Here is a 21,415-nt window from a genome sequence, read left to right as displayed (position 1 = left end):
AGTCCCCGGTCGGCTGGGAGGCACAGGGCATTCTTGGTAAGACAGTGTAAGTCCAACAGGCCTCTGGCAGAGGCCCCAAGCCAGCATAGCCCTCCAAAACTCAGGCCAAATGTACCCAGCTACCCCCTGCCCTCTGCACGGGCCTGTCTGGCACCACTGCAAGCTGCTTTTGTTGGGCATGCTGGCCAGGGAGCTGCACCTGGGTCTAGTCTTTGCTGTGCTAAACTGGGCGACCATAGCCAGGCAGTTTGAGGAGACAAAGGACGCAGCTACTGCTAAACTGGGCGACCATAGCCAGGCAGTTTGAGGAGACAAAGGACGCAGCTACTGCAGCTTTGCACACCCTTTGATGGGCACACTGGCCCAAGGAGCTGTTGCTTCAAGGAGCTGCTTGTCTCAGTCAAGTACCTACTAGCACCAAACCAAGCAGCAAGTGCAGGGGAGAAGCAGCAGCTGCATTGCACACTGCATTTTGAGCATGCTGGCCCAAGTAGCTGTTTCTCTTAGATCTGGTCAAACTCAGACACTAATTAAAAAGTAGATAAACAATGCAATCCTGTCAATGTATACTGTATACCCATTAGTAAGCTCCACTGTGTTCACTGGGGTACAGTCCCAGCTAAGCACAAGCCTATACTCAGAAGTAGGCCACATTAACTTCAACGGGACTTAATCCCAAGTGAGCATAGGACAACAGGACTGCAGCCTTAGTTTCTCCCCAAGCAGCTCCAATATTACTGTCCTCTCAATATGAGGTTAATCCTATAAATGCAAGCAAGCTCGGTATCGATCTGCTCTAGATGTCATGTTTTACTCGTCCATCCTCCCCTTCCGCCCTGTTTGCCCGGGCTGCAGTCATGCATCAGCCGCTTAAAGCGCATGAGCGAAAGAACAAGTTAAAAAGCCAGGGAAAGAGTCTCCCACCAAGTTTCATCTGCGCAGACGCTTTAAGAACGATTTCGCCAACCCAGCCGCTCCTGCACTACAAAATTTACGGCGCAAGGATGACGCTGGTTGATTTAAAGTGGCAGGTGCTTTATTCCATCTCTGCCCCATTTCACCACCACCACCACCAACTACCACCCCGCGATGGCACTCGGTCACTCACCCACTCATTGGCTCGGTGCCCGAAAGTGTAGAGCGCCACCTGGCTGGCCACATCTACGATGCTGCAGATGTAGGGGTCGTGCCGCTGCAGTGCCGCCAGGCTGATGTCCAGCCCCTTGCCCAGTAAGGCAGCCCCGGCCACCGCCGCAGCCATCTTGCCTCCGTGAAAACAACACTTAGAGCGCGGGGTAGACACGACTAGCCGAGAGCCGAGAAGAAGAGAGAGAGATGGAACGCGCCGGCCTGTTCCCTCAGCGCCAAGACCGGGGAAAACCCAGTCCTGGTGATCGAGCACCGAGTCCGGAGAGCGCTAGATTGTTGCCACTGGCAACAGGTCATCTCAAAGACCCTCGGCCTGTGGTTTGTCCCTTACGAGACCCACGTTAAAAATAAATGGGGAAAACGCTAAGCGCAAAGATGCTGCCTGCAAAAAGCTTAAATAAAACCCAAAGTCAACAACGGGTTTTTTTTAAAAAAATCTAGGAAGTTGTTTTCATACTTCTGTGTAAAACAAGAAATGAAACCACAAACCAACTATTGTGTTACTGTATCTCACATTATCTGCCAGTCATTGCCAAATTAAAGCATTTAGCAAAATAAGGAGAAACATAGTCGCTATTGTTACTATTTTTATTCAAATAGTTTTAAAAATTACAAGGCAAATTCATAAAATGTTGAGGAATCAGGTTGCCACCTTTTTTTCTAGAAGGTCTTCCATGATGTTAGCAGGTGCATAACATGCACAAATTCAAAGGGGAACATGCTTACTACTATGGCGAGGGGGAACCCTTGTCATAAGTCTACCTCTCATACAGTGGTTAAAACCACAGGAAACCTGACACACACCCTTCAGATTTAGATACCTTCAGTATCGGATAATGAGATTTGGGGGAAGGGTATATACTGGTGCCATATTTTCAAACTTTCTTGCTATGACATGGCTCTAACAGTAATAATACAGAACATCCATGATCTAGAGTGAATTTTTATTTTTAATAGCATTTTTAGATCTGAAAGTGTCAAAAGTTTTGTGAATTACGTAAATTCAAATCTCTTAATTGACTCACCCTTCCATCTCACTGTATTGTGTAGGCCACACCTCTTCCACAAAACAATTATTTTTAATATTAAGCAGCATCAGCTTTAATAGCAAAGGTGAGTTTTCTTTAATTGCCTAGCCACAATATCAAGGTTGTGGGAAGGGGATGGCTCTAGATTGATTTGAAATATCATTTTTTTAGCTTAAGAATTTGAAAGGGTTTAACTATGCAGAATTGGATAAGATGACAGGAAGAATTCGAAACCGGCAGGACCAGAGATTCTTGGAAGATTGGAAGAAATTTGAGAATTATTTGAAAAATAATTGTAAACAGCAAATTACGCTAGTAGGTTTGCAGGAAGTTCTGTAAGGATAATTATATGAAATATTATAGGATAAATTAAGGATTTATAGATTTTTAAATTAATAGTGAAAATATGAAATTACAAGACTAAGTTATTAAAATTGGAAATCTTTAGAAGTGGTGGATGGAAGTCCAAAATATTGTATAAGATGTGAAATGATGTTTGGAAAATATGTTAAAATTTAATTAAAAATATATTTTAAAAAAGAATTTGAAAAGGTTTATTTGCCTGCTTTGGGAAAAAAGCGGGGTGGAAGAAATGAAATCTTTCAGGTTTTATGGGCCCAATGTGTTTGAAATTTATATTCTTCCTCGGGGCTCTTAACAGCAAGACCACTGTATTCTCTAGTGTGTTCTGTAACAAAACAAAGTGTGTCCCTTAAGAAGAAATATACTTTACAATGTATTGGATCAATAAAATATTTATTCTTTATACCTTTGAGATTTCGTCACACCCCCCACAACCCATTCTACCCTGTTATTGGTATCTTCCCTCATTTTTCTCATTTGCCTGCTTTTCTGCTCATCCTGCTCTCTGTGAGCTGAGCAGCAAACAGAGTAACTGGCAGAGCAGTCAGATGACAGCTCAATCGATCATGTAGTTTATTTCAGTGGGTATTGTCTCAACTCTGATGCTGACATGTGACAAATTGGCACCATGATTCAATCCTGGGTTTCCATTTTGAATTCAAGACCCTTTTCCTCTCTTCTCTCATTACTTGAATTAAACATTTTATCAATAAGTTTCTGGCTAAATCAGTTTAAAAAAATATTCAAACAAAATGCATATATTAGTTTATCTTTTATGTAAATATGCAACAGTACCCTCTAGTGGCGTTTACATTCAACCACTCTGACATAAAAAGAATTCTGTCTTATGCTTATGGCCCTAGCAGAATGAAACTATAGACTTTCATACTAGGAGCCACAGTTGTTAACCATACACTGCCTGCCACAGATTAGTTTAACCATTTGACAAAATTATGGCCATACTGGGACAAAGGAATGATACACTATTGCAGTAATTTTGCTAATGTCTTTCGCAAACCTGAACAGCTTGTGGCATGCCAAGCAACGAATGGTGGCTCATTTTTGTTGCCAGAAAATATGGTTGATAAACACTTTAAAAGCCACATCATGTGGCTTGACGTGATGGGTCAGATTCTTTTTGATGGGTCTGCATAACTTCTTTACAGTTATTGTATGTTGCCATAATAAATTGTTAGAGGCAGTACTGGTTAGTGTAAAATTCCTCTTTCTACAGAGGATTCTCACAAACTTACCTTTCTCAATCTTGAGGTCTGGTCTCAAGGTACATGAGGCTACAACTTTGCTGCTGCTAAACAGGTCTGCATCTCGTCAGTCCCTAGTCTCATAAGAAGCACACTTTGGATTCCAAGAATGCCACTTTGGGTTCCATGGTCGAAAAAAGGCAGGGTATAAATGTAATAAAATTAAATAAAAAATGTACTGTATTTTGAAGACAGAATCTAATTGTGCCACACCTGTGCATGACCTCGGGTTCCTGAGTGGTAAGATTTCCTCCAAAACCATCCTAGTCTTCCCTTGTAAAAATGATATAATATGTAAAGTAAATATGAAGCCACTATGCCCATTGCAAAAATAAAGCTGCATTACTCAAGTGTGCTGAAAAGGAAATGAAAAATAAATACCATCAGAGCTGTTTCTGATGGCAATGGGAATATATGCAGGCAAAAAGGTAATTGTTGCAATCTGCTCCCAATGCTGAATTCATTATGTTTCTTGACAAATTAAATATGATATCCAAGCAGTAAGGACATGACTGTGACATTTCACTTGAAAAGTATATTTCTCCTCAACACGGTTGATATAGCTGTGGTAAGAAAAATATATTAAAATAATTGCTTTGAGTCATCTTAGAGTTGGCAGCCTTCAAACCAAATTTTGTCCCCTATCTGTCCTGTTCCCAGTTGCCAAAATAGGGGTGTGGATGAGCAGTATCTATGACAATGGAACTTGACAGCAGGCTATTTCAGGCATGAGACGGGGCAGAGTGGTCCTTCAGTAAAAACACCAGGGTTCTTGAGCTACAGCTCTCAAAATGTAGGGGAAGCTTTCCAAAATAAGTGGGCATTTACTAGGGAAGATGCAAATAGCTTGCTAACCCTCCACATCTCCTTTCTGTCTGAGCAGTGATTTGTTTTTTTAAAAAAATGAGATGGAGTATCAGCTTTTTTATTTCCTGGTCAGCAGAACTGGAATGGTCCTATGGCCACAAGTCAATTCCTAGATTAACTGACAGTTATGGAAACAGGTAAATCAAGCAACCATTTTTTTAAAACAGAAACCTGGATTGTGTATGACCTCTCCTTTGGAAACTCAGATGCTTTCAATGTAGCCCCAATCCTTCCATCTATTGGACTGAGACCCTCAGGGTAGACTAAACCATAACATAAAAAGACTAAGAATCCATCTATTCTAGCATCCTGTTTCCACTAGTGGATAATACTAGATGCTTCTGGGAAGTCCACATCATCAAACCACAACAGCAGCTAGACAAACTGCCTTTTGTTTGGCCTTGCATCTCAGCTCCAAACACTTGTGTATTTCCCAGCCATGCAACCCAGACTTGTCTCACAATGTAACATTTGGTTTCAAATGTTGTCCTGCTGCAGGAGTTGATAAATTATCCATTCAAAGCACCTATGTGCTGGTGCAGCAAGTCTTCATTGAGGAGACACCAGCTACCATCATTGTCCCTGCTCTCTTGATTTAGGAAGGTTTGTGTTGTGACAGCATGTGAGAACTCCCATCCTACAGATACTTTAACCGATTCATTAATCAGTCAAAGCAGACAGTAAATCAACCAAAACAATCTTTAATCAATTGGCAGCCTTACTAAAAATATCAATAGGCTATCTTTTTTTAGCCTGACTTCCTTTTCAAGTTGACAATGGACACTTTGTTACATCTCGATGAGTGTTGGAACTGTGATTCATAATTGTGTATTTGCTGTGAATACTGATATGGCATGTTGAAAGTCCTGAGACTGTTTTCACAGACTAAGAGTTTTAAGTTACCACCTTCTTAAGAGACTAGGCAAAAAAGACTGGACCATACCTGATCTATCTTAACAAAACAATAACAATGCAATTTGTTAAAATTCTGTATTTCCAACTATGGATGCATATTTTCAACACGTATTATGACTTATATTCCATCTTATATTCTTTAAACTTTACCACACACAACCCAACAACCGAAACCTCCACACACAGCCACAATATAAGGCAACAGCAGGCATCCTCTCAATAAGTTAATGAAAATAATCCATAAAAACTGGGTGATCTGCTGTAAACTCCTTTTTAGTTTTAATTGTGGGCCACTTTAATTTTCAAGGAGAGAGGAAAGAGTTGTGGAACACCCTGAGATTTACTTCACAAACTGCTTTCTTGTGTTTTCTTTTAACCTGTAGACATAAATATTTTACATGTACACCTACAACATTAATGCACACACTGTAGAACCTCACTGCCTGTACAAAAATGACAGGAGCTACAGAACTGGCAAATGGGAACTGGCATGGTGAACTATAAGAACTGCAGTTTGAAATTTGAGAATTAATATTCTGGACAGACCTCATTCATCCAACCTGGCTACTGGTCCATCCTGGGCAACAGCAAAGGCTATAGAAGTATTCTTGTTTAGATTGTCCAATAATGGTATTCCTGGCTCTGGTATGTTTCAGTGTGCCCCTCAGCCCTGACTCTGGCTCACCTTTGGCTGCTTTTTATGGCTCAGCCTTGTAACACCATGGCAAATACATGTTTGCTTTTGTACAGTGCACGAAGTGCTACTGAGCACTACTCAGAGACATATTTACATTATAAAGATGGAGGTGGTACAATTCAAAACTATTTTAGAAGTAGGTGGATAGAATTTCTTATACTATTGGGAATGGTATCTCTGCGGGGTCTCCTAACAACTCTTATCACCCTCAACAAACTACAGTCCCCATAATTATTTGGGGAAGCCATGTTAAAGTGTAGTGCTTCTAATGTATTGTGTGGGTTGTGACCTTGTATTTTTGAATGCTGTCTCACTTTTTTTTAAGTTCCTTATGTAATAAACCAGCACATCAGGGAAAGTTTAACTGATGCTCAACTTTGTAACATATGGATCAACTTATTACATTATAAAATATGATCATCAATAAATATAATCCACACCTGAAGTCTGGATTGATACAGTCCAGAATTATAACATCTCAATCTACATAATTATGTGTAGGAGTTTTCACAGCAAGTTCTGGTTCAAACTTGAACACGATCTCAGTTAGATTTGAAGGCTGCTCCATACATGACATTTTCTCCAAAGGATGGCACACACACACACACACACAGAGAGAGAGAGAGAGAGAGAGAGAGAGAGAGAGAGAGAGAGAGAGAGAGAGAGGTCAATTTTGTAATGACTACCCATATTCAGAAACTTATACCACTTAACGATTGTCTATGTGGGTAAGGTTTACACTACCCACCTACTCCTGGGTAGGGGGGTAAGTGAATTAGATTCAGTGAACAGACAGTGAGAGAATTGAGTACTTGCAAAAATATTTTTTGGATTAAGGGTTGAGGATATTAACAGCCCCCAAATATCAGTGGGCCGCTGATAGAAAAGTCTAGGCTTAATCTATTTGTGTGAATTTGTTTTCCCTGGTGTGCTTTGAATGTTTGGCAGTCACTTCTCCTTCTCCACTGTCTGGTTTTTTGTCATTTTCAAGTGAGGCTGTTGCTGTGATATGTTTGCTGTCAAATGGAATTTACAGGCGCATTATCCTGCCTGACAGCTACAGCAAGGAACAAGGATCTCCTAAGAAGAAACTTCTACCCAAAGGGCATAAAGCTTCTCATATTTCTTTTGGCTACTCTCTGGCAAGTTACCAACTCTATTAGTTTCATTATCAGTGCAATTTAATCTTTCAAAAAAACAAGAACAAACTGAAATTGTAGAGAACCTACTACTCTTTGAACTGCAAGAAAACTTATGCACTTTTAAGACAATATAAGTGGGGACAACAGCTTGGCAGGTCACATTGGCCCCTACAAATTCTTGCTAAATTTTCAGTTAATTTTAAATTGAATTGCTGACATTTGGGATCATTACAGCAGTCTTTTTCCTTATTACTGGTAGCAACTAGAGGCCCAATGGGCCAAATCTGGCTGCCATTTGGTCCACCACTGAACAATGAATAGAGCCTTTTAGCTTTGCCCAAACTCTTTGCAGGTGCAAAACTCTTTGCAGTAACCTTTCACTCATAACATGCAGCATATAAACACCCAGTTATGAATGCTTTGTCCTTTGCAGTCCTCACCATAGATCAGAGTGGGAACTGGTCTTGTTATCTACATGATCATATCACAGAAAAACTCCAGGGGGGGGGGGATATTTCCTACTGTTTAAAACTAAACCACTTAAGTGGGAGCCAGGTCTGTCCAGTGCACAGAGAACTAGAATCTGGGTTCATTTGCCATGTAATCATAGTGTAGTCACTATAGGATCATTCACTCATAAATTCAAATAGCTAGCTCCTAAATCACCTGATGTGTGAATTATCTCAACTGCAAAGCATGGAGTTTTAACTGTTGTAACCTCTATATGAATCCACCGGCAGCTGTCACCAGGACTTTTAGAGTGTAGTGTCACCAATATGCAAATGACACCCTGCTCTGTCTCTCTATTCCACCTGAATCAGAAGAGGCAGCTGAGGGGCTGCACAAGTGTTTGAAAGAGTAATGGGCTGGATGTGGACCAATAAATTGAAACTGAATCCTGAAAAGTCTTGCTGGCAGGGAATGCCTGTTTCCAGCTCTGGACCATTTTGGACAGAGATGACTTGGCCATGGTATTCCATGCTCTGGTAACTTATTCAAGTCAATGCAGAGTTGGCTTTATTGGTATTTTTGTAGTTGTAAATGGATAAGTTAATACTGGTTCCCACAATACTGTGACACAGTGCAATGATGAACTTGGTTGCCATGGAAATGTTTCTAGTAAAACAGGAATTCAAAGCTATCTTAAAAGAACACTAAACATAGCACACATAAAGTACCTAGTATGTATTATTTATTTATCTATCAAGGTTATATACCATTTGGTTTTCAGGCCAAACTACAAGAGTGTGCATCTTTTCATCAGTTTGCATGCTGAAGGTACATCCAAATTTCAACAATCCAGTTTGGAGGAATTGTCTCAGCCCATGAAAGCGATTACCTCAGAGACTGTAACTGCAGTACATGCATTGAGATGATGTTCATGAAGATGATCGTGCCCAAGGCCTCTTTATCATTCTTATACACGTCAGCTAAATATCACTCTTCCATAAGACCTCAATATTAAAAAAAAATTAAAGAAAAAACAAAAGAAATTGATACTGCTCTCTGCAAAACCCCCCCACAAGCTTCCCATTTGCCAATTGTGGAGCATGACACTGAGGCTGGTAACATTTGCTCTTGCACGTTTCCTAGAAAATTTGTTGCTGCTTTTAAAGGTGCATAAACACAGGTACAAAAATACTTGCATGTATGCCCAGAACAGAAAAGGTGTGTGTGTGGAGGAACTGACTGAAAGGGACATGGAAACACAGCACAGTTGCTTTCCACCAAGCTCCACCGACTGATGTGAATGGTAAGCAGCAGAATGGCAATGAATATCCACGACAGAAAAAAACATGAATGTGTAGGTGTTAATATGTCAAATGCCCACACCGGGGGGGGGGGGGGTGTCTTTATCATGACCAGTGCTTTTTTTCTTAAAAAATGTTTAGGGGTACTCTCATTTTCCTACTCATATTGAAATACTGCCCCTCAATGAGGCCAAACTTAGATTCACAAAATGTTTACAAAATGTGTGCCCCTGCATACCCCCAGAAAAAAGCAGTGGTCACAACCTTCTTCTGGAAATACCTTTTGTCTTGGAATCAAACTGGAATTAGTTCAATACATTGGCCTTTACACATCTGGAGAGTAAATGCTGGATCTTAGGAAAAGAGGAAAGGAACAAAAGTAAATGGAATCGATCGTTGCACAAACATAAACAGGTAGCAAACAACTTTATTATTATTTTATTTATTCAATGCAGCCTTGCTATTGGATGTTAAACCGTACTTGGTAGAAAAAGATGACAGACTGCTAAAATTTGACTTAGTATATTGACAGATGGTGCACAGTTATTGCATCCAATTTCAATGGTAGCTATATTCAAATAGTGTTTGGAGTCCAGCTTGTAAAATGTTCTGGAGTTTCTGGTTCACCTTAAGTTATTGCAGTACTTACAAGCCAATCCTCACACATGGTATAAGGAATGCTCTGTCAGGAATGCTTTGATGGTGTTTCCTGCTTGGCAGGGGGTTGGACTGGATGGCCCTTGTGGTCTCTTCCAACTCTATGAATTTTATGATTCTATGATTCTATGGTATAAGGCAAATTTTCCTGCTCTGAACAGCCCATCACCAAGAACTTCCAGGCTGCTAGACTGACCTTCTGTCCAGTCTGGGGCAAATAATGGTAAAAGCATAATAATCAACTAAACAATGGCTGCCCTTTAATTGTACCCCCTGATTTGACCCTGTATAATGGTATTGCGCAACCAATATTACAATGAGGCCCGATAATATTTTAGCACCTCAAGGCAGCTCCTTAAGTAGTAAATGGTTAGTATAAGTATGACTCAACTTCTATTGTGTGTACTGCCTAATCCCTCCCTCTACCTGGCCAATCCCCCTGGCAACACCTCCCCAGCCAGGATTGGGCGGCTGCTAGTGTAGGTGGAGTCCACAGGTATCCCAACCTGGGAAGGTGAAGCCAGACCAACTGCCAGGAGCTGCCACCGTGATTCAACGGGCCTCCTCGCAACCTCGCAACATGCGCACCCCGTTTGATGTGGGGAACGCTCATTACCAGTACAGTTCACCTTAGTGTGACAGCCTCACTCTTCTTGTTTTAATCATGCCCACTTAGCACAACACCCTCCCATCTGTGATTATTCCATTTCTTTAAAGAAACTGGGGACATAATATCATGCAGTAGTGAATATATTTTTATTCCAATACCTTCGAGAAAGCATAAATGGTTCTTCTTCCTGATCCTCCATTTTATCTTCCCAACAGTTCTGTGTGGTAGATTAGGCTGAGAAAGAACCAATGTGGTGTAATGGTTAGAGTACTGGAGTAGGACTGGGAAAACCCATGTTCAAATTTCCACTCAGGCCATGAAGAACTCTGGGTGACCTTGGGCTAGAGTCAGCCCAGCCTTCCTCACAGGGTTGTTATGAGGGTAAAAAGTAGAGGCAAACCATAAAAACTGCTCGCTTTAAAATGAACAAACCTGCAGTGTTGGAGGCAGGCAGTGGGGTTCAGGCAGGGATTCTTGCAGTAAAAATAGGTATTATGAATATGTGTCCTTATTTTCATCTATGAAATATTGGAGGGTGTGTTAAAGCCAGATAAATCCACTAAAGAAGAATGAAAACAATCATAAATTGACAGCCCTACTTTCAACCTGCTCTGGTGTAAAGAAAAATAACAGAAAACTGCATTGTCCTAGAAACTAAAATGGACAAGAAATAATACTTTATTGTAGCCTAATATACTTCAGCATTTTGTTAAATGTATTCCCATATTATGGCCATTTAAAATGAATGAAATGACTTTTCTTCTGGAGCCTGACCTTCATTTAGCACATCCATTTTGCTGTTTGAAGGAAGAAGCATTTGGAGTTTGCCAACTTCATACTTTTATCAATCTCATGTCTCTTCTAAGACAGCCAGGACCTGTCTGCAATAAGGAGAGGAACATAAACTGTTTAGATAAATGCCAACTTTTTCTATTTCATAGCATAAAAAACCACTTTCAGCCATAGAGCAAAACCAGCTCATTCTTTATATCTGATACACAGCTTATAGTATACAGGATCAGTATCAGCTACACCAGATTCCCACTTCAACTTTCAGACAAAAAAGGCCTCTAGATAACACACCCATTCTTATGAATAATTATCTAAGCCAAATCTTTGGAGATTGTCCTACTCTTTATATGACTATTAGGTATGATAACCCCCTGGCTGACTATGGGCGAGAAAATCAATATCCACAAAAGCACATCCATATTGATTTATCTTCCCTCTAATTTGCTATTTTGGGAAAACCAGCTATTACTAGGATAATATTGCATAAAGATTCTCAGGCAAATAGACTTGCCATTATATCTGGATTGAGAAATTTCTTTTCTGTTGAATGATACTATGATCAATGTTGCTAATTAATTGGAGGGATTCCTCATCAAGGTGCTTCCAGAAATAGACAATTTTGCAGCGGCCTGGGTGCTTTGACATGGGGTCCTTGTACTGCAAACAGGTCATAAAGGTCAATTTTTTTTCTGAATAGGACTTCCACACATTCCCATTTTTTCATTGATAGATATCCATCGCTATTCCACTGATTACTGTCTACATCAGTGGGTGGAGCTTGGCAGAATGTATCTGCACTGTGGTTTTGTGTCATTCTTCCCCTGCTCTCTACTCACTTTTACTGTTCTAGGCATGTGCACAACTATTTCTGTACCTTAATGGGTGTATCTTTAATATAATATCCCAGAAAGTGTGCAAGAGCAGATATTACCAGTTGGTAAAGTGGAGGCTTGTTATTTTTAGCAGGGGATGGTATTCATTTCCAGTTTGTTTGTTTTTTTAATTAATATGGAGGTTTTGCAGAAGAGGACGAGATGGTTGGATAGTGTTATTGAAGCTACCAACATGAGTCTGACCAAATTGCAGGAGGCAGTGGAGGACAGGAGTGCCTGGCGTGCTCTGGTCCATGGGGTCATGAAGAGTCGGACACGACTAAACAATAACAACAATATTTACTTAACTATTTTCTATTGTGGGCTGCATTTCCTCAGGGGTAATTTGTTTGTGGTGGTGGTGGTGGTGGGGTCATTTTCTCTCTCTTTCTCTCTGCAACCCTCTTTTTGCCATCTCCTCTCCCCCCCCCCAACTTTCTACCAGTTTCTACTTTTCTCTCTCTCTTTTCTGCCTTCTTCCTTCCGGCCCATCAGGCTACCTGTGGAAGAGATGATCACTCTTGCCAGAGGTCTGAACTGACTGATTTGCATGTACAGAAGCCCTCCTTTCCTCTCACCACCAATACACAATTATTTTGAAACTGAAGACATCAGCAACTGCAATATGTTCGGGCCAACCATTCCTCCTTTTCAGAACATGTAGACAGTCTCTATAATGTTATAAGTATGGCACCAGACAGTCCATTAAATTATGACTGACTTGCCTTGGTTATGGGACTTCCAAAATAGCGTGTTACCCCTGTTTTCATCACTGAGTGTATTTGAGGCTAAAGGGACATAGAAGAATCTATTCTACAAGGTAGTTTACTAATCACTATATTTGTTAATACTGTCAAGACAACCTGGTTCTAGGTCATGGTTTTGTGGGGAGCAGAGCAGCTCCCTCACTGCCAATAGTGAGAGTCAGCTATTGGCACAAGCAGCCGATTTGCAGATAACTGGAAGAGTACCACACAGACAGTCATAAATGACTCACCCAAAGGGGACACAGGGGAAGGCAAAACCCAGATGAGATGCAACCCAGAGAGATGCAATGACAGGACAGGTTCAAACCTGCTTGAGTGAAGCCCTCTGTCGAAACTCTGTGGTGGGGCTTGTTATGTTACTCATTGGTGTTAGAAAAACAAACTGAACACATTCACATCTGTCCTTTTTCAATATTATTCCATAGGTACCAGGGATGAAGCATTAAACTCCAAGTTAAATTAGCCCCGGATCCATAGCTGTCAAGTTTCGGATTTGAAAATAAGGGATCAGCAGTCTCACCTATCCCGGGGACAGTCACATGTCAGTGGTGGGCGGAGCCAGAAGCAAAAGTGGGCAGAGCAGCAATGTAAACTCCAAGCGGGCTCGGGCTCGGGCTCGGAGTGGAGTGGAGTGGAGCAAAGAGGAGGGCAGCCATGTGCTCCGCGCGATGGAGCCCCATCGTCTTCTTGTCTGATCCCATCAAAACAGGACAGGAAGCAGCAGCTGCTCAAAGGCAGCCGGGCTCCGCCCGCCAGCTAACCCTATTGGCCGGCTGAGGGGCTCGGCGGCAACGGATAAGGGCTGATGCAGGGGGAGGAATACACCCCCCTGTATGCACAGGAAGCGACTCCCACTTGCTTTGAGGGCTGAGGCTTTTCTCTCCAAGTAGGCGAGGTCTTTCCACCCAGTCCCTGGCCAGCAGGGGAGGAGCTGCTTCGATTAAAAGCGGGAAATTTAAGGGAACAAAAAAATAAGGGAGAGCAGCGGGAAACTGCTTGAAATAAGGGAGAATCCCGGGGAAAATGGGATACTTGACAGCACTGCCCGGATCGAATTAGTATCTAAATTTGAGGGCACCTTTGAACTTGAGACCCCAGGCAAAGCCTGGCAGGACAGCTTACTCTATGGTCTTACCGGTAATTCCTTCATGCATTAATTAGAGTTAAGCATGTGGTTATATGAGGCTGGATATATCCCACATATATGAGAAAAAAGTGGTTGTGAATAAATGGTGTGTATGTTTTGACCCTGAACCAAGGGAATTTGGTTCTTGACAGGGGAAAGCTTCCCTATGTCTACCCTAAGGACAACCAATGGGCCACTTTTGTAACAGAATAGGCCTACTAGGATAGTTGGGCCTTTGGTCAGATACAGCAAGGATGTATTCCATTGCTACAGCTTCATGCAGTAGAAAAATATGCGCCTGCAATTGTGGTAATTGTTACTAAGGAGCTGCTGGTGTAATCGATGGACATTCCATTTTATAAGACATGCTCTCGGAGTACATCTCTGAGGGCACTTGGAGAGCATTGTCTAAATAAGACCAAATTGATTGTGTGGATTATATAAAACAGTAACCAGTTCTGTAAATGGATGAAAACAACATTGCCCAAATGTTTTCAACAGTGTACCCTCCTCCACTGCACAGATGCCTGCTGCTGAACATTTCCTGCTTTCCTAATGGACAGAGTATGTTGCTTTCCAAAGGAAAGCCACCGTCACAAAGTAGGACATTTGTTCATCTAAAGAACCGGAGGAAAACAGCAGCTTCCTGAAAAATAACAGTTTGGCTAATTGGGTCACCCTGGGAGGGGGTCAGATGCCTGCAGATACCTGGCATGCCCGCTGTGCTTCTGAGCCTCTGCAGCTGATCATTTATATTTTCAGATTGATTTTTAAATAAAAGCCTTTTGAGCTTTTGTTTCTCAATGGTTTTTCCCCGGACTTGTCAACTTAAGTCAAATGTGAGATGTTTCATACATTGGTTCCCAATGTTTTGGATATGTTGGTGCCAGATGAAACCCAACAATGGATGTAAAATATTAATATCTCATTCATAAATGATGAGTTTTTGTAAGTTAACCTTAAATACCATAAATAGTTTTTTTTGTTATTTATAAGGTTATGCATAAGATTTTGTTACTCATAAGCAACATTAGGTAGCTTTGAGGACTTAAACAAAAGAAAGAACTTCCAGAGTACTAGTTGTGTTAATCTGTTGCAGCAGCAACAACAACAACAGAGAGAGTTTTGTAGCCCCTTAATAGCTAGCAGATTTATTATGGCATAAGCTTATGGCATCAGACGCATGGAGTGTCATATTGAGATGTTGTGTGGTGTGTGTGTGTGTGTGTGTGTGTGTTTATTACATTTATATTCCACTTTTCCTCCATCATGCTCAAGGTTGTGTACATGATTCCGTACCTACCTCAATTTTATCATCACAACTACCTTATAAGATAGTCTGTGCAGAGACAGAATTACTGGCCAAAGATCATCCAACAAGCTTCTTGAATGAGTGGGGGATGGAACCTCATTTTCCCAGGGTCTTAGTCCAATATAGTAACCATTAAAGCATTACATCACACTGGCTATCATATATATATCAGACATGGGGAACTTTTTTTCAGCCTGCAGGGGCAGCATGCCAGTTCTGAGCAGAGCCTTAAGCAGGCAGTGATGTGTCTCTTATCTTAGTACGATAGGCTCCATTCTGTGGGATAACCAGCCTCATATAACCAACAATGCTTAAGTCTAATTAATGCATCAAAAGGTGTGTTTGTTTGTTTGTTGCACCTATATCCTGCCAGGCTTAGCCTAGGTCACTTTTTCTTACCTTGGGAGGAAAAGGGTAGTCAACTCTGTTCTCTCCCCAGTCTACCTAAGAGGAGGTTTGAGCTGGTTGCTCCGGCTCAACTGCATGGCTCTCATCAGCTGTTCTTGAGTTCCTATTATACCAAAATTTTAGGAACTTTCATCACTTTGTAACTAACCTAAGTTTTACTGCTTGTGCAACTTTTCTGAAGCACATGGGCCTGAACTTTGAATAGTTTGTAAGTACCGTAAACTGATTTTTTAACTTACCAAACATGTCGCCTTTTTCCTATGCTAGGGGAAGAGCGAAACTTTGGACAAAAAACTTTTTAAGGGAACATTTTGGAACTCACATGAAAGGGCTTATTTTATAGGTATAACAGCCTGTATATAAAATTTGCACCAACACATTCAAGCCACATCAAAGCCAGAGATTTCTACACACAGAGATCCTGCACATAATATTTATATATTCTATCTAGGCAAGCAGCAGGCATTGTCCAAGGACACATTCCAGCCAGGCAAGAGTCCTCAGTTAGGGTGCAGAGCAGGGCTGGCAAGTGTCTCAAGGGCTGGGCTGGCTAGGGGGACTGAATTGCTGCATTTAGCCCATGGGCTAGTAGTAGCTTACACATGATGTATAGGTATGGGGAATGTTTGGTATTCCAGCTGTTGCTGAACTACCATTCCTATCAGCCCCAGCAAGCATGGCCAAGGACCAAGGATGATGGGAGTTGTAGTTCAGCACTATCTGTTGCAGAGTATAGAACAGTAGGTTGTATCCAAGGCTAGTCCTACACAGAGTAGACCCATTAAAATGAATAGCCAAGCCTAATGCCATTCCAATAATTTCAGTGGGTTTACTCTGAGCAGAACTCTGTTGGATACAGCCAATTGTAAACACTGGGGTCAAAGTGCAAAGTGTGTTTGCAAAAAGGACGGTCTGTAATAATTCAACACAAGCTTAAATACGCAAAATACACATCTTAGCATGGTTAAATATAGTAACAGCTGTTGTGGTACAGAAAACTACTGCCACTCTTCAAATTCAAATGAATAAAAAAAAAGATTAATTTTGTCTGATTAAAATAATTTTAATTGATCAAATACCAGTATCTGCTCTCCAATAGTGAATCGGTGATCAGTTATATTTAAATAAGTCTGTTATCAACATTTGTGCCTTTATGTGTTATAGAAAAACTGTGAGTGACAACCTGACATTTAATAAGCAAAGATTATCACTCTCTGTTGGAAAGAAAGTCAATTTCTATAATTTCCTGTTTCATTTCTTATATTCCATTCACACAACCTCAACCAAATAGCCACCTGTGGCTGACAGGGATGGTTGGAGGTAAGGGATCTCTGCAAGCAAGGTCTGGAATGGGGTACAACAGGGGTCGAGTGGGACTGAGGTAAACCAATGGTAGGGTCTGGGAAGGGGTTACTCAAGAAGGAAGGTGGGAGCAGCCAGGGCGGGGCAATGGCTGCAGGATATAAGGGGTGTGCAGAAGCAAGAAGGAAGGAGGACTTGCAGAAAGTTACCAAGGAAAGTGAACTGGCAAGGTCCAGGACAGTTGATGAGGAACTCTGACCTGTTTATTGAGCATTCATCCTGATTTGTTTGAGGGGAGATTAGACAACATCATCTATTTATTGAACATTCATATTGATTTGTTTGTGGAGAGGTTAAAGGATTTTGCCTCAATCAAGTGTTATTCCATCACTTTCCTTATTGCAAAAAGTCAAACTTTGGGGGAAAGTGAAGTTGTTGCCCTCGAAACAGGGATAGCAGCGAAAATAAGATTCAACATGCATTTAGAGGTGAACCCTCCTAACTGGCAGCTTCTGAAACAATATGAGAACCGAAACACAACCATTCTTCAGAATTCACACTTCTCAAAGTTATACAATGCTGTGCTCCAGCCAAGTGAACAAAAAATGCCTATACTGCAATAAAGCACTCCTTTAAATGCTTCTATTTGCATACCACCATTCTATATTGCTACACAAAGGGTGCTTTACAAGCTGAAGAAACAAAATCTACAACCAAAATTAATATTTAATTAATAATTAAAGCTTCCTGCACTGATTCTCAGCAATGTAAACAGAAGCCATTCTTTTCAGTGTTTTGGTGCATGCTTCATTCATGCTGGGTACGAGATGCAGATAATAGAAAAATGCATGGCCTAAATCAGTTGTGCTGGCTATGGAAGATGGGAGTTGTGGTTTTAAAATGTCTGGAGGGCAACAGGTTGAGGATAGCTAGCCTAATGAAGGTTTCCCTACTCAGGAGAATACCTTTCAATGGAGGATACATAGTTCAGCTTGAAATGCCTCTCCCTTCTCTTTCTGAGCATTTGCACACAACTGGAGAACTAGAGTCTGGCAATCTGATTCTCAAGTGAGGGCAATGCCTGTTCAGGCATTGTTAATAACTGCACTGGGCCAAGTTGGTCAGCAGCTATCAGCTTCATCATAATGTCAGGGAACAGTGTCAAGCCAGTTATGAAGTTCATGCTTATTCATACATAAAGTTCCAAGTTCAATCCCTGGCACATGGAGAATGCCTCTAAATATCATTTGCTGGGGAGTTATAGCTGGAGGCAGCTGTTCCCTTGATGCCCTGATTGTGGGTTTCCAGGATTCTTCTGGTTGGTCCATGTGGGAAAGAGGATGCTGGAAAAGATACGCCTTTGGTATGATCCAGCAGGACTGGCTTATGTTATTATCTCAACTAGCAAGGCCAGGAAAGGCTTGGAGAGCTTGCTTCCAGTCTGAAAAGATAATACTCAGCATGGAGAACCAATCTGCTTTAAAGTAGTTTCATAGGTAAGAGTAATTTTCAGGCACTATTACATAATGTAGGGAGAACAGGAAGGATAAATGACCATCCTGCTCATTTCTTTTCTTTTCTTTTCTTTTTTCTATCCAGAGTTTAACTTTTGCATCTTCCTTTGTACTCAGTTGCACAGGCTGAATCTTCCTGTCCACCTGCTCTGTATAATACGTATAGCCTAACATCCAAAGAAGCCACCCTGAGCTGAATGGGCAGCATTTTTCTGTGGCGATATCCCACACAATCACATTATGTGAATACTATACTACATAATGTGAGCAGGACATATCTCACATGGGTCTTCCCCAGGGTCTCCTGTCCTTGGCAGGGTGACAGTCAGGTAGGAAAGACTTGTACCGTTAACCTTGACCATGTGGTCTGGAATGTTTGCACATCAGAACAGTACGGAATACTCTGGGAAGCAGATTCCGTATGCCTGTGAATGAAACTATTGCCCCAAATCAATATATTACATTAAAGTTGAATGGCTTGTTTGAATCCAATGCTTGGGACCCGCCCCCCTTCATATTTTTCTTTACCAAAACAAAAACAAAAACTGTCACAAGAACCATCAATTTAGACTGGGACAACAGTGTCAAAGGTTTATTTATTTAATTCCCTGTGCTGCTTTACCAATGAATATCACCCCTGACTCCACCCCCAAAAAACTTTTATTTGTGACATGATCAAGTCTGGGATGGAGGACAGGTGAAAACAGCATCAAGAGCAGATAGGCAGGCTAACGGAAGATCAAGATCTGAAATTCAGGGAATGGTGCTGGTTTAGGACTAAAGTTCACAGAGTAAGATGCAGGCAGAGCTAATCAGAAATGAAGTTTCAAAAGCAAGCAGGCAAGACAAAACAAAGGAAATCACACTTCCCATAAGGCACAGTCAGCTTGTTTCAAGATGTTAACCAGACAATTAGTAGCCTCTTTCTTTTGCAGAGTAGGTTGAAGGCAGGGATCAAAGAAGCAAGGCAGCCAAATTAGTCCTAACAGTACATAGGAGACTGCCAGTTACAGCTGGACTATTTGTCTATTTAGCCCAATATTGTCTACTTTGAGAGGCAGAGTCTTGCCAGGTTCTCTCCCATTTTATGGGTGATTTTTGCGAAACTTCTTTTAGAGGTTTTCCCCCAGCAGGCGTTGAATTGCCTTTTGCTGAGCAGGTTGATGCAGAAATTTAGCAGGTGAAACTTTTTCTGGCGTGGAAATAAATAATATGATTGCAATGGGTTTCACTTGTTTAATTTCTAAGTGTCAGGCTGCTTTTGAAAACACAGAAGATAGGACAGTAAAAACTCTGATAACTCTTAAAGGCAGGCAACATTATTTTTGAAAACCTCCAGGTATATGGGTGATGGGACTGCTAAAAGAGTATAATCGGAGAAAGAGAGAGAGAGACTAATGGTGTGCACATACAGTTCTCTACTAGTCATCAGCCATTGTTTCATGTGCTAATTTCTGCATGTTTCAATAATAAATCACCCTGCACTCCATGAACCTCATTTCTACCCAGCTGTGAACATATCAGCTTGCACAGTGTCTCACAGATGGAGAAGGAAAGACATGGAGAGATGTGAGCACAAATGTCCTTATTTACTTTGCCTGTTGGCTTCAAAGTCGAAGGTGGAATAAAAAACAGAATTTATATAACAAGCGTACAAATAGTATATTTTTAAAGGAAGAGATTGATCTTTTAGCTTTTCATGTGACTTCTGCATTTATGTGACATGCTGTGGAATTCTATGCTTGCTCAGTTAAATGGCACTTAATGCAGCCTAAGGCTGTAACTGTATGCTCACTTACTTTGGAGTAAGCCCATTTAACTTAGTGGGCTTACTCTCAAGTAAATATGCATAGAATATGGGTTTTAGGCTGCAATCCAAGCTCCCCTTCTCTGTAAGTCCCACTGAATTCAGTGAGACTTTTGAGTAGACATGGTTAGGATTGCACCCTAAATTCCATTTAGCTGCAGTAGGACTTGCTTGTGAATGAACATAGCATTGCAGTGTATGCTTGCAATCTTCAGCACTCTTATTTCTATGACTAGAAACAGCAGAAATGCATTTAGTTCAGCATCATCTAAGTGTCCCTGGGAAAGCATTCTATAAGCAGGGTGCCACCATTGTAAAGACTTTATGTGTTGGGTATTAAATCAATTGAACACATGAGATTTACTTTGAGTAAATGTAGTCAATCGAAAAATCGCTTTGGGGTTTTCCCAAAAATAGCTCAACAACTTTTTTTTTGGGGGGGGGGGGGCCTGGTTTTTACTTTTTGAAATATGGCAACCCTAGGTGTGCATAGGATGAGGCTGTAAGATGAATGCACATGGAATATCCAAAACTGCAGAAGAGGATTTCAGAACGAATAAATCAAGTTGATTTACTGTATTGCATTTTGTATCTTTTCACTATTTGGGGAGCCTTCCGACCAAAAAAGTAGTATACAAATAAACTTTATTACTGATGATATTGATAGGGTTTAAACATGCAAGTTGCTCCCTTGTTGAAGTTTGAGTGTCAACCAAATAATTTGCTTAGCCACCTGGCTTGTAACTAGTTAATCTATTAAATCTAAATAAAGGTGTTTTAGTACAACATCTTCAATATCTGTTTTTTTTTTTGAGATATTGAAGGAAATTTAAAACAGGGCTCATCCACACTTATCTTTTGCCCTATGCTTGATAGGCACAGGTCTACGTCCTGGTCTGTGTCCAAGCACACTTTTTTTTTGCCCTGCAAAACTTGCTCTTGAATACTGAGTCGAAACAAATGGCAATTTGGGTTTTCTGTGGATTTTTGTTTGCTCTGATTCAGCAGTAAAGAGTGGGTTAGTGTGGGGAAAGTGCCAGGGCAAAAAATAAAAAGTGCTCAGACAAGGAGTTT

The 21,415-nt window shown here is 41.0% G+C and overlaps 2 protein-coding genes across 42 annotated transcripts in view; one reads left to right on the top strand and one right to left on the bottom strand.

Moving 5' to 3' along the window:
• DCP1B (decapping mRNA 1B) overlaps positions 1–1,313 on the bottom strand; it is a 32,273-nt gene extending 30,960 nt beyond the window's left edge. Inside the window, exon 1 of one of the 2 annotated variants that reach the window (XM_033162085.1) lies at positions 1,109–1,313. In XM_033162085.1, the coding sequence (XP_033017976.1) occupies positions 1,109–1,261 (153 nt within the window). In that variant the 5' untranslated portion in view covers positions 1,262–1,313. The remainder of the gene's footprint in view (positions 1–1,108) is intronic. The other variant, XM_033162087.1, reaches the window with a different exon arrangement.
• CACNA1C (calcium voltage-gated channel subunit alpha1 C) overlaps positions 1–21,415 on the top strand; it is a 487,946-nt gene that overhangs the window by 11,213 nt on the left and 455,318 nt on the right. The gene's annotated exons all lie outside the window — the stretch shown is intronic.

This window comes from Lacerta agilis, chromosome 10 (genome assembly GCF_009819535.1).
Source record: "Lacerta agilis isolate rLacAgi1 chromosome 10, rLacAgi1.pri, whole genome shotgun sequence".
Classification (NCBI taxonomy): domain Eukaryota; kingdom Metazoa; phylum Chordata; class Lepidosauria; order Squamata; family Lacertidae; genus Lacerta; species Lacerta agilis.
Note: the sequence above shows the minus strand (reverse complement) of the source record. Positions and strands in the feature narration are given on the sequence as shown.